Source organism: Erinaceus europaeus, chromosome 15 (genome assembly GCF_950295315.1).
Source record: "Erinaceus europaeus chromosome 15, mEriEur2.1, whole genome shotgun sequence".
Lineage (NCBI taxonomy): Eukaryota > Metazoa > Chordata > Mammalia > Eulipotyphla > Erinaceidae > Erinaceus > Erinaceus europaeus.
Window position 1 is genome coordinate 27,853,236 of NC_080176.1, and position 15,364 is coordinate 27,868,599.

A 15,364-nucleotide genomic window follows, 5' to 3' on the forward strand; every position below is an offset into this window, starting at 1 on the left:
CAACCATGTCCCCGGCTCTGGGATTCCCTTCCTGCTTGGTTGTGAACTCCAAGGGTTACATGTCAGGGGGGAGGGGACTGTATCCACCAGAGCTTTCATTGTCTTGTCACTTGCTCCTTCAGTGTCCTTAGCCAATAAAAGCTGAGCTTTCTTCCCAAGAAAGAAACAGTCATGATTTATATAACCAGTTCCCTGGCTACTCCCTGCCGCCCCCAGCCTTGAACCAACCCTGGCATGGAATTCCAGCTCCCCATTGGCAAAATGCACACTAAAGGTTTTTACATTGTTTGCAGAAACAAGCTGCTATATTATAGGGGGAAAAGCACAAAGAGCCCATAGCTTGTCTGTGATGAGAGGCTGAAATCCTTCAAGATCTGACCATGTTTTCTCACAGGGCATTGATCACTAAACAGCAACATTACCCACCTGCCAAGCCTAGGATACCAGTTTCAGTAGGCTAAGGGAGGGGCCCAGGAGGTGGTGCAGTGGATAAAGCGCTAAACTCTCAAGGAAGAGGTCCTGAGTTCAATCCCTGGCATCACATGTGCCAGAGTGATGTCTGGTTCTCTCTCCCTATCTCTCTCTCTCTCCCTCCCTGCCTCATACATGAGTAAAGAAATCTCTAAAAAAAAAAAAATTTAAGTAGGGGCCAAAAGGTGGCTCAGTGGGTGGCAAGCATATCTTACCATGCATGAGATCCTAGGTTCAAACCTTGACACCACATGGCAGTTTCATGAACAGCATGGGGAGAGTTCCATGAATGGTGGAGCAGTGCTACAGTGTCACCATTCCTCTTTGTCTCTGTCTCATCCTCTGCTTTCTCCCCTCCTTCACTCTAAATATAAAGAATTAATGTGGTCCAGGAGATGGCATAGTGGATAAAGCATTGGACTCTCAAGCATGAGGTCCTGAGTTCAATCCCTGGCAGCACATGTACTAGAGTGATGTCTGGTTCCTTCTCTCTCCTCCTATCTTTCTCATTAATAAATAAATAAAATCTTAAAAAAAAAAAAAGAATTAAAAAGGGGAAGCAGGGAGCGCAGCGGGTTAAGCGCACATGGCGCAAAGCACAAGGACGCAAGGACCGTGTAAGGATCCCGGTTCGAGCCCCTGGCTTCCCACCTGCAGGGGAGTCACTTCACAAGTGGTGAAACAGGTCTGTAGGTGTCTGTCTCTCCCCCTCTCTGCCTTCCCCTCCTGTCTCCATTTCTCTCTGTTCTATCCAACAATGACGACAACAATAAACCAACAAGGGCAACAAAAGTGAATAAATAAATAAAAATATTAAAAGGGGGGTGCTGCTGAGGAGGCCAATGCAGCTGTTGTTCACATGTGAGGTCCTGGGTTCATTCCCCAGCATTACAATAAAAAAGAGCATTGGGGGGGGTGGAGGGTCTGGGTGGTGGCGTACCCGGTTAAGCACACACAGTATCAAACACAAGGACCCTCACAAGGAGGGTCATCCCCCTGCTCCCCACATGCAGGGGGGACGCTTCACAGGTGGCGAAGCAGGTCTGCAGGTGTCTCTCTTTCTCTCCTCTCTATCTCCTCCTTTCTCTCTCAATTTCTCTCTGTCCTATCCTAACCCTGGAGGAAAAAAAAAAAAAAAGAAAGAAAGAAAGAAACGAAAACTGTCAGGAAGTACAGAGTTTGGAGAGGTCAGGTGTACTCTTTCCTCTGTGTCTTCCAAGAGTGACATCACATAATTTTTAAACTGTCTTATTTATTTAGTTATTTTTTATTTTATTATTTTTTAATTTTTATTTATTTATTCCCTTTTGTTGCCCTTATTGTTTTATTGTTGTAGTTATTATTGATGTCGTTGTTGTTGGATAGGACAGAGAGAAATGGAGAGAGGAGGGGAAGACAGAGACGGGGAGAGAAAGACAGACACCTGCAGACCTGCTTCACCGCCTGTGAAGGGACCTGCCTGCAGGTGGGGAGCCGGGGGTTCGATCCTGATGCCGGTCCTTGTGCTTAGTGCCACCTGTGCTTAACACGCTGCGCTACAGCCCGACTCCCTATTTAGTTTTTTTTTTTTTTTTGAGCTAGAGACAAAGAGAAATGGAGAGAGAAGAAGAAAGAGTTAGAGAGATGGGGGTCGGGCGGTGGCGCAGCGGGTTAAGCGCATGTGGCGCAAAGCGCAGGGACCGGCGTAAGGATCCCGGTTCGAGCCCCCGGCTCCCCACCTGCAGGGGAGTCGCTTCACAGGCGATGAAGCAGGTCTGCAGGTGTCTATCTTTCTCTCCCCTTCTCTGTCTTCCCCTCCTCTCTCCATTTCTCTCTGTCCTATCCAACAACGAATTGCGTCAACAAGGGCAATAATAATAACCACAACGAAGCTACAACAAGGGCAACAAAAGGGGGGAAAAAATGGCCTCCAGGAGCAGTGGATTCATGGTGCAGGCACCGAGCCCAGCAATAACCCTGGAGGAGGAAAAAAAAAAAAAATTAAAAAAAAAAAAAAAGAGTTAGAGAGAAAGAGACCTATATCCCTGCCTCACTGCTCATGAAACTTCTCCCCCTGCAGGTGGGGACTGTGGGCTTGAATCCTTGCTTTTGTGATAATGTTTGTGGTCAACTAGGTGTGCCGCCATTTGGCCCCTGCGCGTGACTTTCAAGCAATGGAAAACCCTGGAAGCTGGCATTGGTGTCTCATGTGTGTGTGGCTCCATCGTTTTCTTACAGGTCTTTTTAAAAGTTTTTTTTTTTTAATATTTATCATTAAAACCCAGCCAGTCTATCTTGGCGTTACTCTCGATCGCACTCTGTCATTTCACGAACATCTCATAAAAACTGCAGCAAAGGTAGGCGCGGGGAATAACATCATTGCAAGACTGGCCAGCTCCTCATGGGGCGCAAGCGCTTCCACACTACCATCATCATCTCTGGCATTATGCTATTCCACTGCAGAATATTGTGCCCCAGTATGGTTCCGTAGCCCCCATGTCCACTTGGTTGATTCCAAATTATATTCCTCCTTGCTGCAGATCTGCTTCACTGCCTGTGAAGCGACTCCCCTGCAGGTGGGGAGCCGGGGGCTCAAACCCAGATCCTTGTGCTGGTCCTTGCACTTTGTACTATGCGCATCACTGCCTGGCCCCCTCTATTTCTATCTCTACGTGAAATCAAGAGCATACACATTACCATGTTTCAGGATCCAGGTTCAAAACCCCGGTCCCAGCTGGGGTGTGATGGCAGAGCTCAGAGGGAAACACAATCCCACCCACCATGTCTGCATTCCCCCAAATAGAAGGCAGCCCCTAGCCCCCTACACAACTTAAAGAGGTCACTCCGCTCCACCGCCTGCACTGGGACATTTCCTCCAGTCCCAGTCTCTCCCTGCCAAGATGGACTTGTAGCTGTAGTTCCACCTGTTGACCAGCAGATGGAAACCATCTCCCATCATTTTAGGACTCCTGGTACTTCTTTGGGGAGGTACAGGTACAAGCTGGCCCAAATCCCATCTTCCAAGTCTTTGTTGAGAATCCACCAGAGACTCAGAGCCACACAGGGCACCAGGTCAGGAGACAGGAGGAGGGGGGCATGAGGAAGGGAAGCACATAGTATGAAGCTCAAGGACCTGCATAAGGATCCCAGTCTGAGCCCCTGGCTCCCCACCTGCAGGGGCCTCACTTCACAGGTGGTGAAGCAGGTCTGCAGGTGTCTGTCTTCCTCTCCCCCTCTCTGTCTTCCCCCTCCCTTCTCAATTTCTCTCTGTTCTATAAAAAAAATCGAAAAAGTGGCCACAGGAGCAGTGGATTTGTAGTGCTGGAACCTAGCCCCAGCAATAAGCCTGGAGGGGGAAGAAAGAAAAAAAAAAAATGTCCCAAACATGTGAAGAAGACTCTAGTTCTATAAAAATTAAGGGAGGAAGAAGTCAGAATAAATCCCTAATGTCAATGTAGTGGGAGAAGGAAGGAAGGATGGACTAAGAAGTGGGAGTGGCAGTGGATGGAAGGGGGTTAGTCTCAAATCACTGGGAAACTTTCTTTTTTTCTAAATAAACCTTGTCCAGCCCTTCAGAAATCTGCTCTGAACTTCAGTTCTGCCATGGGGTGGAACCTGGCAGACAGGGAGTATAAGGGAGACAGACTTTCAGGATGTGTGTGTGTGTGGGGGGGGAATCTCAGGCATCGAGATGGGGTGGGGTTCAGTAAACCCCAGGTCTCCTGGGGGAGAAACAGAGAAGCTCTGATTGAGAGCTGGGAGGCAGTGATGGGCCAGGCTGGCCTTGGATCCTTGTCTGTAGCCTTGTTCCATTAAGACTCCCAGGTTGCCAGGCTTCCAAATGAGAGAGAGAGAGAGAGTGAGAGCGAGAGACAGAGAGAGAGAGAGAGAGAGAGAGAGAGAGAGAGGAGAAGAAGAGGAAGAAGAAGAAGGAGGAGGAGGAGAAGGAGAAGGAGGAGAAGGAGAAGGAGAAGAAAGAGAGGAGGAGAAGGAAGGGGAGGAAGAGGGGGTATAGGAGGAGGAAAAAGATGAGGGGAGGAGGAGGGGGAGGAAGAAGGGGAGGGGTAAAAGATGGGAGAAGAGGGAAGGAGGAAGAAAAGGAGAAATGGGAAAAAATATTGAGACAGGGAAGGAGCTAGCTGCCTGGGGTAGCCCCCAGCCCCCGCCACCAGCAACCTATACACATTCAAGGTACTTAATGCAAGAACACCTCTTCAGTCAGCAGGCTTCTCAGGACAATGCTCCCTTCGTGTGTGTGTGTGTGTGTGTGTGTGTGTGTGTGTGTGTGTGTGTGTGTGTGTGTGTGTGTGTAGGGGGTCAGTTGAGAAGTTTTCCAGGGCAGAGACCAATCAGATATATGACCCCACGCTCTGGGAGCTCAGCTTGGACTGGGGCTACCTGACCTTGGCTCCCAGCACCCAGACTTTTCAACTGGGGGGGGGGATCTGAGATGAGCCCTCAGTTCTGAAGACCTAAGAAGATAAGACAATCCACACATGACACACAACCACGAAGATGACAGTGTCTCTCGCTACCACCACCCTGCTGACTCCCTGGTTTCCTCCCCCCCAACTCTCTCTCTTGAATATAAAAACCATAATTGATTTCTAATTGAACCAACCTCTAACGAGTACTGACAACCCCCCAGCTGTCATCTTCCGCGTCCTTTTCTGTGTTCATTCATGCACAAGAAAACATGCATGCAGCGGTCTTGCCAGCGACCAGGGTACAGACTTCACTCCGCCTCTGCACACAGATGCTGTCCCTGTGTCGCCCCCGCTCTCCTCTGTCACTCAGCACAGGGTGCTGGTCAGCAGTAGCAGGCACCTGTCCTTTGCCCCATCTCCAGGTGCCAGGGGACAAATAAACTAGGAACCTGCCGGTCGGGGAGATGTTCTTCAAAGTTGTTATCACACACAGACTTTTCCATTGCTGTGCTCCAGTGTTTGCTGGTGTTTTTGTAATTTTTAAAAACAACTTCATTTTCCCTTTAGTTGATAGGACAGGGAGAAATGGGAGAGGGAGTTGGGGAGACAGCATAATGGTTCTGCAAAAGACTCTCCTGCCTGAGGCTCTGAGGTCATACGTTCAATCCCCAGCACCACCATCAGCCAGAGCCGAGCAGGGCTTTGGTCTCTTTTGTTAAAATAAGATAAATCTTGGGAGCGATTAAAAATAAAATAATAACAGTAATAGTGGTTATTATTATTATTATTTTGTCTCCAGGGTTGTCACTGGGGTTCAGTGCCTGCATTATGAATCCACTGCTCCTGGAAGCTATTTTTTTTCCTTTTTCTTGCCCTTGTTGTTTATTGTCATTGTTGTTATTATTGTTGTTGTTATTGCTGTCTTTGTTGTTGGATAAGACAGAGAGAAATGGAGAGAGGAGGAGAAGACAGAGAGGGGGAAAGAAAGATAGACACCTGCAGACCCACTTCACTGCTTGTGAAGCGACCCCCCTGCTGGTGGGGAACCGGGGGCTTAAACTGGGATCCTTATACCAGTCCTTGCACTTTGCACCATGTACGCTTAATCCGCTCTGCTACCACCCAACCCACAAATCTTATTATTTTTTAAAAATTTATTATTGTCTTTATTTATTTGTTGTATAGAGAGAGCCAGAAATTGAGTCTATTTATTTATTTGATAGAGATAGCCAGAAATTGGGAAATAGAGAAAGAGAGAGACAGAGACACCTGAAGCCCTGCTTCACCACTCACAATGCTTTCCCCCTGCAGGTGGGGACAGGGTGCTATGACCTGGGTACTTGCACACTATAACATGTGCACTCAACCCAAAAATAAACCTTTAAAAACTAGTAAATAGTGGTCCAGGAGGTAGTGCAGTAGATAAAGACTTCGACTCTTGAGCATGAAGTCATGAGTTCGATCCCCGGCAGCATATACATGGGCCAAAGTGATATCTGGTTCTTTCTCTCTCTCCTTCTGTCTTCTTCATGAGTAAATAAATAAAACCTTTTAAGAAATAGTAAATAAAGGGAAATTGAAAGGGAAGGGGAAGATAGGAGGAAGAAAGAGACAAAGCGCCCTGCAGACCTGCTTCACTGCTTGTGAAGCTTCCCCTTGCAAGTGGGGAGCAGGGGCTTGAACCTGGGTCCTTTCATGTGCTCAAGAGAGTGTGCCACTGCTTGGCTCTGCTAATTTTTTTTCCTTAACAAAGCACAGTACTGCCAAACTCAGGTGACCGGAGTCCCTTCCTGCACTATAAAGTCAGATGAGTTACTCAGCCAGAGGACAGAGTGACATCTTCCCCATGAAACCCCAGCTCAGTAAGTCCTAGACCTCAGCCTGGTAGGGATATGGTGATTTTTTTGTTTGTTTGTTTTTGGTTTTTGAGACTCGAGTCTGCCACCTTCTCAGGTTCTGTTGGCACCTGACATAAACTTGTTTCCCTTGTTCCTGAGCTCCTGGTTACTGGCATTTCAAGTGGAAGCTTCCTCTTTCTGTAACTCTCTTCTATGAGCTTTCTCTTTGATTTGGTGAGAAGCTGGAGACTCTGTTTGTTTTCTCCACAGTAGAATCATTCTGCTTTTCAACCTGCTTCTCTGCCACTTGACTATAGTCCTGGCATCATACCTGCACTGCCGCAGTGATCTAGTGGTATTCTTTTTTCCCTATTTCTTATGTCTTTATACACACACACACACACACACACACACATACACACACACACACACACGCACATGCACAAGCACACACACAAAGATTTAAAATTTCAGGGCCAGGCAGTGGCACACCTGGTTATGTGTACAAATTACAGTGCATAAGAACCAAGGTTCAAACCCTTGTTCCCCTTCTTCTTCTAGCGTTTGCCAGAAGGAAAAATCTTCATGAGTGGTGAAGCAGGGCTGCAAGTCTCAGTCTCTCTCTCTCCCTCTCTCTCTCTCTCTCACCCCTCTCTCTTTGCCTCCAGGGTTATCACTGGAGCTCGGTGCCTGAACTATGAATCCACTACTCCCAGAAGCCATTTTTTTCTCTTTTATTTTTTTTATAGGATAGGACAGAGAGATATTGACAAGAGGGGAAAATAGGAAAAAGATAGACACCTGCAGACCTGCTTCACCACTTGTGAAGCAAACCTCCTGCAGTTGGGGACCAGGGACTTGAGCCTGGGTCCTTGTGCACTGTAACCAAGTGTGCCACCACCTGGCCCCCTGTGTGATTTTATAAATTTCCTCATCTTCATTTTCACACCGCAGGGCTACGGTCCTGATAGAGCTGTGTTTTGTATATGGTGTGAGAGAAGGATTAAGGTTTGAGGTTACTATTTATTTTTTTCCCTCCAGGGTTATTGCTGGGGCTCGGTGCCTGCACCACAAATCCACTGCTCCTAAAAGCTGTTTTTTTCCTTGTTGTTTTATTGTTGTTTTGGTTATTATCATTGTTGTTGTTATTGATGTCATTGTTGTTGACTAGGACAGAGAGAAATGCAGAGGAGGGGAAGACAGAGGGAGGGAGAGATAGACATCTGCAGACCTGCTTCACTGCTTGTGAAGCGACCCCTCTGCAGGTGGGGAACTGGGACTTGAACTGGGATCCTCATGCTGGTCCTTGCACTTGGCACCATGTGTGTTTAACCAGCTGCACTACTGCCCGACCCCCGTTGAGGTTATTATTTTTTTATGATATATTTTTCCCCCTGTGGCTTTCCAGTTGTTCTAGCACTGTTTACTGAAAAAATATCTTTCTTCCTGTGAACTGACTTCATCTTTGTGGGAAATCGATTGACTTACATATGCGCGTGCTATTTCTAGACCTTGTGATCTGTTCTATTGATTGCCCTATCCACCTCCCCCAAATGCTTTTTGATTTATTATAGCTTTTCTTCTTCTTCTTCTTCTTCTTCTTCTTCTTCTTCTTCTTCTTCTTCTTCTTCTTCTTCTTCTTCTTCTTCTTCTTCTTCTTCTTCTTTTTCTTCTTCTTTTTTTTTTTTGCCTTCAGGGTTATCGTTGGGGCTTGGTGCCTGCACTATGAATCCACTGCTCCTGGCAGCCATCTTTTTTCCATTGTTGTTGTTATTGTTGTTGTTGAATAGGACAGAGAGAAATCAAGAGGGGAGAGGAAAACAGAAAGAGGGAAAAAAAGACAGACACCTGCAGACCTGCTTCACTGTTTGTGAAGCGACGCCCCTGCAGGTGGGGAGCCAGGGCTTCCAACCAGGATCCTTGAGCCAGTCCTTGAACTTCACACTGTATGTCCTTAACCCGGTGTGCCACCACCCAGCCCCCTACGGTAGCTTTATAAATGTGCTGACTGTGTCAAATTGATGCTCACGTTATATTTGTTTCCAAAAAATATATATTTTTATCTGCTTTATTGTTGTTGTGGTTATTATTGATGTTGTTGGATAGGACAGAGAGAAATGGAGAGAGGAGGGGAAGACAGAGATGGGGAGAGAAAGATAGACACCTGCAGACCTGCTTCACCGCTTGTGAAGTGACTCCCCCGCAGGTGGAGAATCGGTGGCTCAAACCAGGATCCTTGAGCCTCCTTGCGCTTTGCACCACGTGCGCTTAACCCACTGTGCTACCACTGAATCCCATGTATTATTTTTTTATGTCTATTTTAAAATTAGCTTATGTCTCTACCAAAAATAGATAAATAAGTAAATAAATAAATATGTGCTGTAGTTTCAGCTCTGCATGAAGGACAGGGTAGCATAATGGTGATGCCAAAAGACTGAGGCAGCAAAAGTCCCAGGTTCAGTCCCGGGCACCACCATAAGCCTGGGCTGAGCGGTGCTCTGGATCTTTCTCACTGTGTCACTCTTTCTCTCATTAAAGTAAAATATACAAAATATATACATACATATATTTTAATCGAAGTGGGTTCCAGGAAGCAAGGAAGAGCATTGTCAGTTTCTGGGTCCTTCCACCAGAAGCTGAAACTTGTCCCTGCCCTGGAGACCCAGCTGACCTTGGAGAGGTGAGTCTGCGGACCCAGGAGAGGGTTTTTGCTGCCACAGGCATCCCCCTAGGGGCATCCAGTTCACAAGGTCCTCTGGTCTGCTGGTTTACTGTAATAAGCAGCAGGCTGGTCCCTAATCCCTGTGTGAAAAGCCCGTTTATTGAGCTGTAAACTCAACAGAGGCTCATAAATCGCCCTGTGGGAGAGCTCATTGCTCCACTCCGGGGTGAGTGTCTGCCTCGCTGGTTGGCATGTCCTCCAAGGCCCTATGCTGGGGACCCCGGAGCCTCTGGATCCAGCCTCCTCTCTGGTATGTGTGTGTGTGTGGGGGGCAGTGGCAGAACTGAAGCAGCACCCCTGCCTCTGCTTCCTGCTGGGGGGGGGCATGTCACTGGCAGAAGATCAGAGATGGAGAGACTGAGGGACAGGGCTCCCTGAGCCCGGGTTTCCGATCTAGCTTGCAGGGACTTGAGTTCCTGAGGATCCCTGACAATCCCCCCACCCCGTCCATCTCTCTAGGTCTAGGGCTGGTGAAAGCTCCCCTTGTTCTAATTCCTGGATGCCCCCCCCCCCATTCCTAGAAGGCAGCTTTCAGCTTTGTATAGAGTCCTTTGCCCTCAAAATTCCCTCTTCTATTATTTCTCCTCCTCCTTCCCTTTCTTCTTTGTAGAGCACGGGCCTTGCACATGTGTGACTTTCCTATTTCCAAGTTGCTTTTTCACTCAACTAGACTGAAAGCAAAAGAGAGAGAGAGAGAGAGAGAGAGAGAAATACCACAGCACTAGAACTTTCTCCAGTGTCATGATATGTACCATGTGGTGCCAGGGCTCAAGCCTAGGTCCCACCCAGTGAGCCATCTTTTTGTGCCAGCAGCACTCCGTGCCCAGATATACCTTTCTTTGATTGTCTTCTCTTGGCATTGGTGCCCCTTCTTCTTCTTCTTTTTCAAAATTTTCTCTTTTTTTTAACTTTTTTGTTGTTGTTGTAGTTATTATTGTTGTTGTTATTGATGTCGTCGATGTTGGATAGGACAGAGAGAAGTGGAGAGAGGAGGAGAAGACAGAGAGGGGGAGAGAAAGATAGACACCTGCAGACCTGCTTCACCGCCTGTGAAGCGACTCCCCTGCAGGTGGAGAGCCGGGGGCTCGAACCGGGATCCTTATGCTGGTCCTTGCGCTTTGAACCACTTGTGCACCCACTGCGCTACTGCCGACTCCCTTTGGTGCCCCTTCTTCCATCCCTCCTGCCGCAGGCCCCTCTGTCCCCACCCGCCTGGCCATCAGCCAGTCTGCAGCAAGTTGCTTTGTCTGCCACTGATGTCATCATGTCATCTCCTGGTCTTCAAGCAGCACCTCCAGCTGGGTCCCCAGCCCCCACTCAGTTCCTGTCATCTCTTCCTGCCCAGATACAAAGCCAGGAAAGCTAGGTGACAACTAACTTCTTCCCAGAGGAGCCCAAGGAAGGGCCACTCTGAGAGGTTTTGGTGTAAATACAAGAGGAGAGTGGAGAGGAATGGCGAAGAGGGGGCTCGGTGGAAGGGCACCCGGGCAAAGGCTCAATGCGTGGGGGTCCATCCTGGACACCATATATGCTAGAGCTATGATCACGGGGCATTTGATCTCTCTAAATAATAAATAAATAGCCACAGTGGCTCTCCATCTCTCTTTGCGTGTGTGCAGTTCAGGACTTGCATGCCTGAGGCTCCTAGTTCTAGCCCCAGAACCGTTTGTACCAGAGAAGAAGCTCTGGCTTCTCTCTCTCTCTGCCTCCTCTGTTTTCATATGAAATATGAAATAAATTTTTTTTTAAATTTTAAGTTAATATTTTGGACCAGACCACTGCTCAGCTATAGTTTATGTTGAAAATCGAACCTGGAACCTCAGAGCCTCAGGCATGTGAGTCTTGTTACACACAATGATGTGCTGCTTCCCTGCTCTTGAAATAAAATGAATAAAATAAAATTTTAAATTTCCAGAGGAAATACAGCAAAATAGCTCACCTTAACAGTGCACCTGATTTGTGATGTGCTAGACCCAGGTTAGAGTCCAGTTCCCTGGGGCTGGGTGGTGGCGTACCTGGTTAAGCACACACTTTACAATGTGCAAGGACCCAGGTTCGAGCCCCCAGTCCCCACCTGCAGGCGGATATCTTTGCGAGTGGTGAAGCAGGGCTGCAGATGTCTCTTTATCTCTATCCCTCTCTAGCTCCCCCTTCCTTCTCAGTTTTCTGGCTATCTCTATCCAACAAATAAATATAATAAAATGTTTTTTAAAATACTGTGTGTGTGGGGGGGAGAATACAGGTCCAAAGAGGATGACAGAGGACCTAGTGGGGGTTGTATTGTTATATGGGAAACTGGGAAATGTTATGCATGTACAAACTATTGTATTTATTGTCGAATGTAAAACATTAATTCCCCAATAAAGAAATTAAAAAATAATAAATAAATCCTTTATTTGTAGTGGTTAAAAAATAAAAATAAATAAATAAACTAAAAAAAAAAAAAAGCTCCCATACCATATATATTGCACACATTTGAATTCAAGGGGTAACTAGCCTATTTGCTATGCAGATAGAGACTCCATTATCCCCCCCATCATCCAGTCTCCCCCACCAGGTCCTCCCTCGGTGAACTTTGACCCCTGCCCCCCCCACCCCCGCATTGCTGGGTCCAGGCCTATTCACACCACCTCCCACAGAGAGAAGCATCTCCACAGCGCGCTCATTGTCTCCTTGTCCCTCACCTACCGACTGCCCGACTGCCCGTCGCCCCCGCGGCCTTGTCCACACACTGCTGAGCCCCCAGAGCCTTCAGTGGCTCCCCAGTGCTGCAAAGGCCCGCCCACTCCTCACTCTTAGACGGAATGCGTGCATTTTTTTTTTTTTTAATCAAAAGCACTCCGTTTGTTCCTTCAAAGGAGCGCCAAGGCCTTTTTTTTTTGAGTTTCAGAAACATTTTTTAAAAAATACACTAAGATTTGGCATTGCACAGAAAACTCGCTTGAGCATCTCGGACGAGGACACACTTCCCTCTGCCTGGGTGCTGGCGTCTGAGTAGGTGAGGTGGCCCAGAAGATGAAAGTGTCAAGGGGGCGGGGTCCAGAAAGAGATCTGGAAGGAAGGCTCTGGGGGTGCGAGGCTGGAGACTGCGATGTCTGCAAAGAGGACGGGCAGGCAGGATGCTGGGGCCCTGTGTGCAGGAGCCGGGCCCGAGGCAGAGCGTCCCGAGGGTCCAGCAGCTGGGCCAGTCCCTCCCGCGGTCCCCTGTCAGTCCCCTGCCGGGCAGCCGGCCCGGATTCCCTGCTCAACAGCCAGGACCTCGCAGCGCCCACTGCAGCCTGAGGGCGTAGCTCTACGAGAGGGCGTGGACATAGGCATGGGGGCGTGGCTTTCTAGTAGGGGCGTGGCCCTGGGCGGGCGAGTAGGACGGGGAAGGCGGGGAGTAGGCAGGCGAGGGCGAGTCGAGGCAGCACAGGCCACACCCCTTTTCCCCGCCCTCTTAGGGGCGGGAATACTTGGTGACAGACAGGACTCTGAGCCAATCGCGACGCGCTTAGCGGATTCGAGGCCCGCCGGACCAGGCAAGCCGAGGGGCTCCTGAGGAGATGGAGGCGGGGAAGCCTCGGCCGGGGGCGGGTCTTGGTCTGAATGGCAGCGCTCGCAGCCAATGGGCGCCGGGATCCGTCCCGTTAGCGCCGGATCCCAGCGGGCAGGGCGGGGCGGGCGAGCGGCGCCGTGGGGACCCCGGGGCGGCAGTGGCCCCTGAATCGGCTCGGCGCGGCGCGGCGACATGGACCGGATGGCCAGCTCCATGAAGCAGGTGCCCAACCCGCTGCCCAAGGTGCTGAGCCGGCGCGCGGTGGGCTCCGGGGTGGAGGCGGCCGAGCGGGAGAGCTTCGAGCGGACCCAGGTGAGGACTGGGAGGGGGCCCCGGGGCGTGTGCGGCTGGGGGCTCCCCAGGAGCCAGGGGGGGGGGCGCGGGGGCCGCGGGGCCGGGGGATCCCGGGAAAGTGGGGGACCCCGGCATCCCGGCTGGCCCGGGGGTGAGGTCGTGGGGGGCAGGGGTCACGGCGGAGGTGAGAGGTCACGGGGCCGCGAGAGGGGTGCCCCCGGGTAGGGGGACAGCATGGGAAGCCACTTGGGCAAAGGGCTGGGAGAGGGGGCGCCCCCAGTCAGGGGAGTCCTCTGGGGGACACTCAGACACGAGTGGAGGCATCGGGTCGGACTTGTGAAGAGCGAGAGCCTCTTCCTCCTTGGTCACTTCTTGGGCTCACTGACAAACCCCCACACCGCGCACACCCTTGCCGGTGCCTCTGGCTTGGCTGCCCCACCCCCCAGCTGTCGCCCCTGGGAGGCCAGGCTGAGGGGGGTTCTGTCTGTCTGTCCCACAGAGAAAAGGAATGTAGGAAAATACCGAATGGCTGGGGCTCCCGAACTCACCCTGACTACCGCAGGGGAGGGATGGAGAGAGGGGGTGCTGTGGGGTGCCCAGAGCCCCGACTTGAGGTTTGGGTGCCATCCCTCGCTCTCCCTACTCTCCTGACAGGCAGGCTGGTCTGTTTGTCCAGCCTGACTGGGGCTGGGCGCCAACATTCCTCGTGTCATCAACAACCAGAAAGTCACAGTCTCTGCCTCAGAGCCGGCTGCACGGGGCGGGGTGACCTCGGATCCCCCATCCCTGGTCCCTGTGTGTAACATCCAGTCCCCTGGGGCCACCCTTTTCAGCTCCTGGCGCCAGAGTTGCCCTCTGCCCAGAGGAGCCCCATCACTAAAGACTTAACCAGACAGCCCCTGCGGGGAGGGTCAAGGGGTTTAGATGGGAAACTGAGTGTGGGTGAGGCTGGGAAGGCCAGGCCCCCTCTCAGGCTGTCCCACCCCAGGCAGGACCCTTGCACATCTCTGTCCTCCGATCCAGCTGGGGTAGAGGGTCTCGGTCTTCATCATCACCTCCTCTGTATCCTCCTCTTCCTTCCCTTTCCGCTTCTCTTCCTCCACCTCTTCCTCCTCCTTCAGTAAAGAAGGGAAATAAATGGCTGTAACTTGATCTTAACCCATTCTTTCTAGAATCTCTTAAGTCAGAACTGGAGCAGTAGAGACACACAACAGTCTGACCCACTAGAGGGACAAAAATGAGGCCTGTGACAGTTTCCCCCCCAGGGCCCCAGCTGTCCAGGGATGGGGCACCCACTCGGGGGTGGGGCTGCGGGCTAGGGATTTGCATTCAGGGGTGCACTTCTGATTGGCTTGGAAGGGTGCAGGAGTGAGGGTCCGGAGTGTGGGCTCATAAGCTCTGCAGTTCCGAGTCCTACGTTTGGTTCCGGTCTGAATCTCGACATGGACCCCTAGGGTAGCAAGCCAGCCCTCGTGCTCATCCTTGAGGACGCCGAGGCACAGAGAGGCCACACAGCTGGACATAGCCTTTCAGGACCAGGCCTGGCAGGGCGCTGGCTGGGAGTGGGGAGGGGGTGCAGGGGGGGGACGAGAAGAGGCTGAGGTTGGGCAGCCAGGCAGATGGACAGACGGATGGGCTGTGCGGCTGCAGGTCCATTGTGAAGCCTCTCTGACTCCCCTCAGCTCCGAGGAGATACTGTGCATGCTGTGGGCATGTGCCAACCCGGGGCTCGGCCTGAGGAGGAACTGCCAGCACCCATGGGTGAGGGGCCTTGGGAGCAGAGGCAGAAGTAACTGCAGCACTGGCCACACCTGGACTCTCCTGTTTCTCTGGAAACAAGCTGGACTCAAGGGTCTCCAGCCATACCCCCTTCCCCCCAACAGCTGTATTTCTGTTTATTGTTAGGGAGCCCCAGCTGCCTCCCTGATGCTTCCATTTGGGCGGCCCCACCCTGTGCCATTCAGACACCTCTGCTCCCTCAAACCTTCAAGCAGCTCTGGCCGGTGTCCTGCCACCTCTTCCAGGAAGCCTCCCCTGACTTCCACTCCCCCAGCATCATGTTTGTGCTCTGTCTGGCCATCCTTCCTACCAGTGT

The 15,364-nt window shown here is 50.8% G+C and overlaps 1 protein-coding gene across 2 annotated transcripts in view; it reads left to right on the top strand.

The window, feature by feature from the left end:
• Positions 1–13,086: 13,086 nt before the first annotated feature.
• The window catches only part of HIP1 (huntingtin interacting protein 1), a 130,913-nt gene continuing 128,635 nt past the window's right edge, over positions 13,087–15,364 (top strand). For both annotated transcript variants that reach the window (XM_060173471.1, XM_007517953.3), the window contains exon 1: positions 13,087–13,287. In XM_060173471.1, coding sequence (XP_060029454.1) covers positions 13,168–13,287 — 120 coding nt within the window. In that variant the 5' untranslated portion in view covers positions 13,087–13,167. The remainder of the gene's footprint in view (positions 13,288–15,364) is intronic.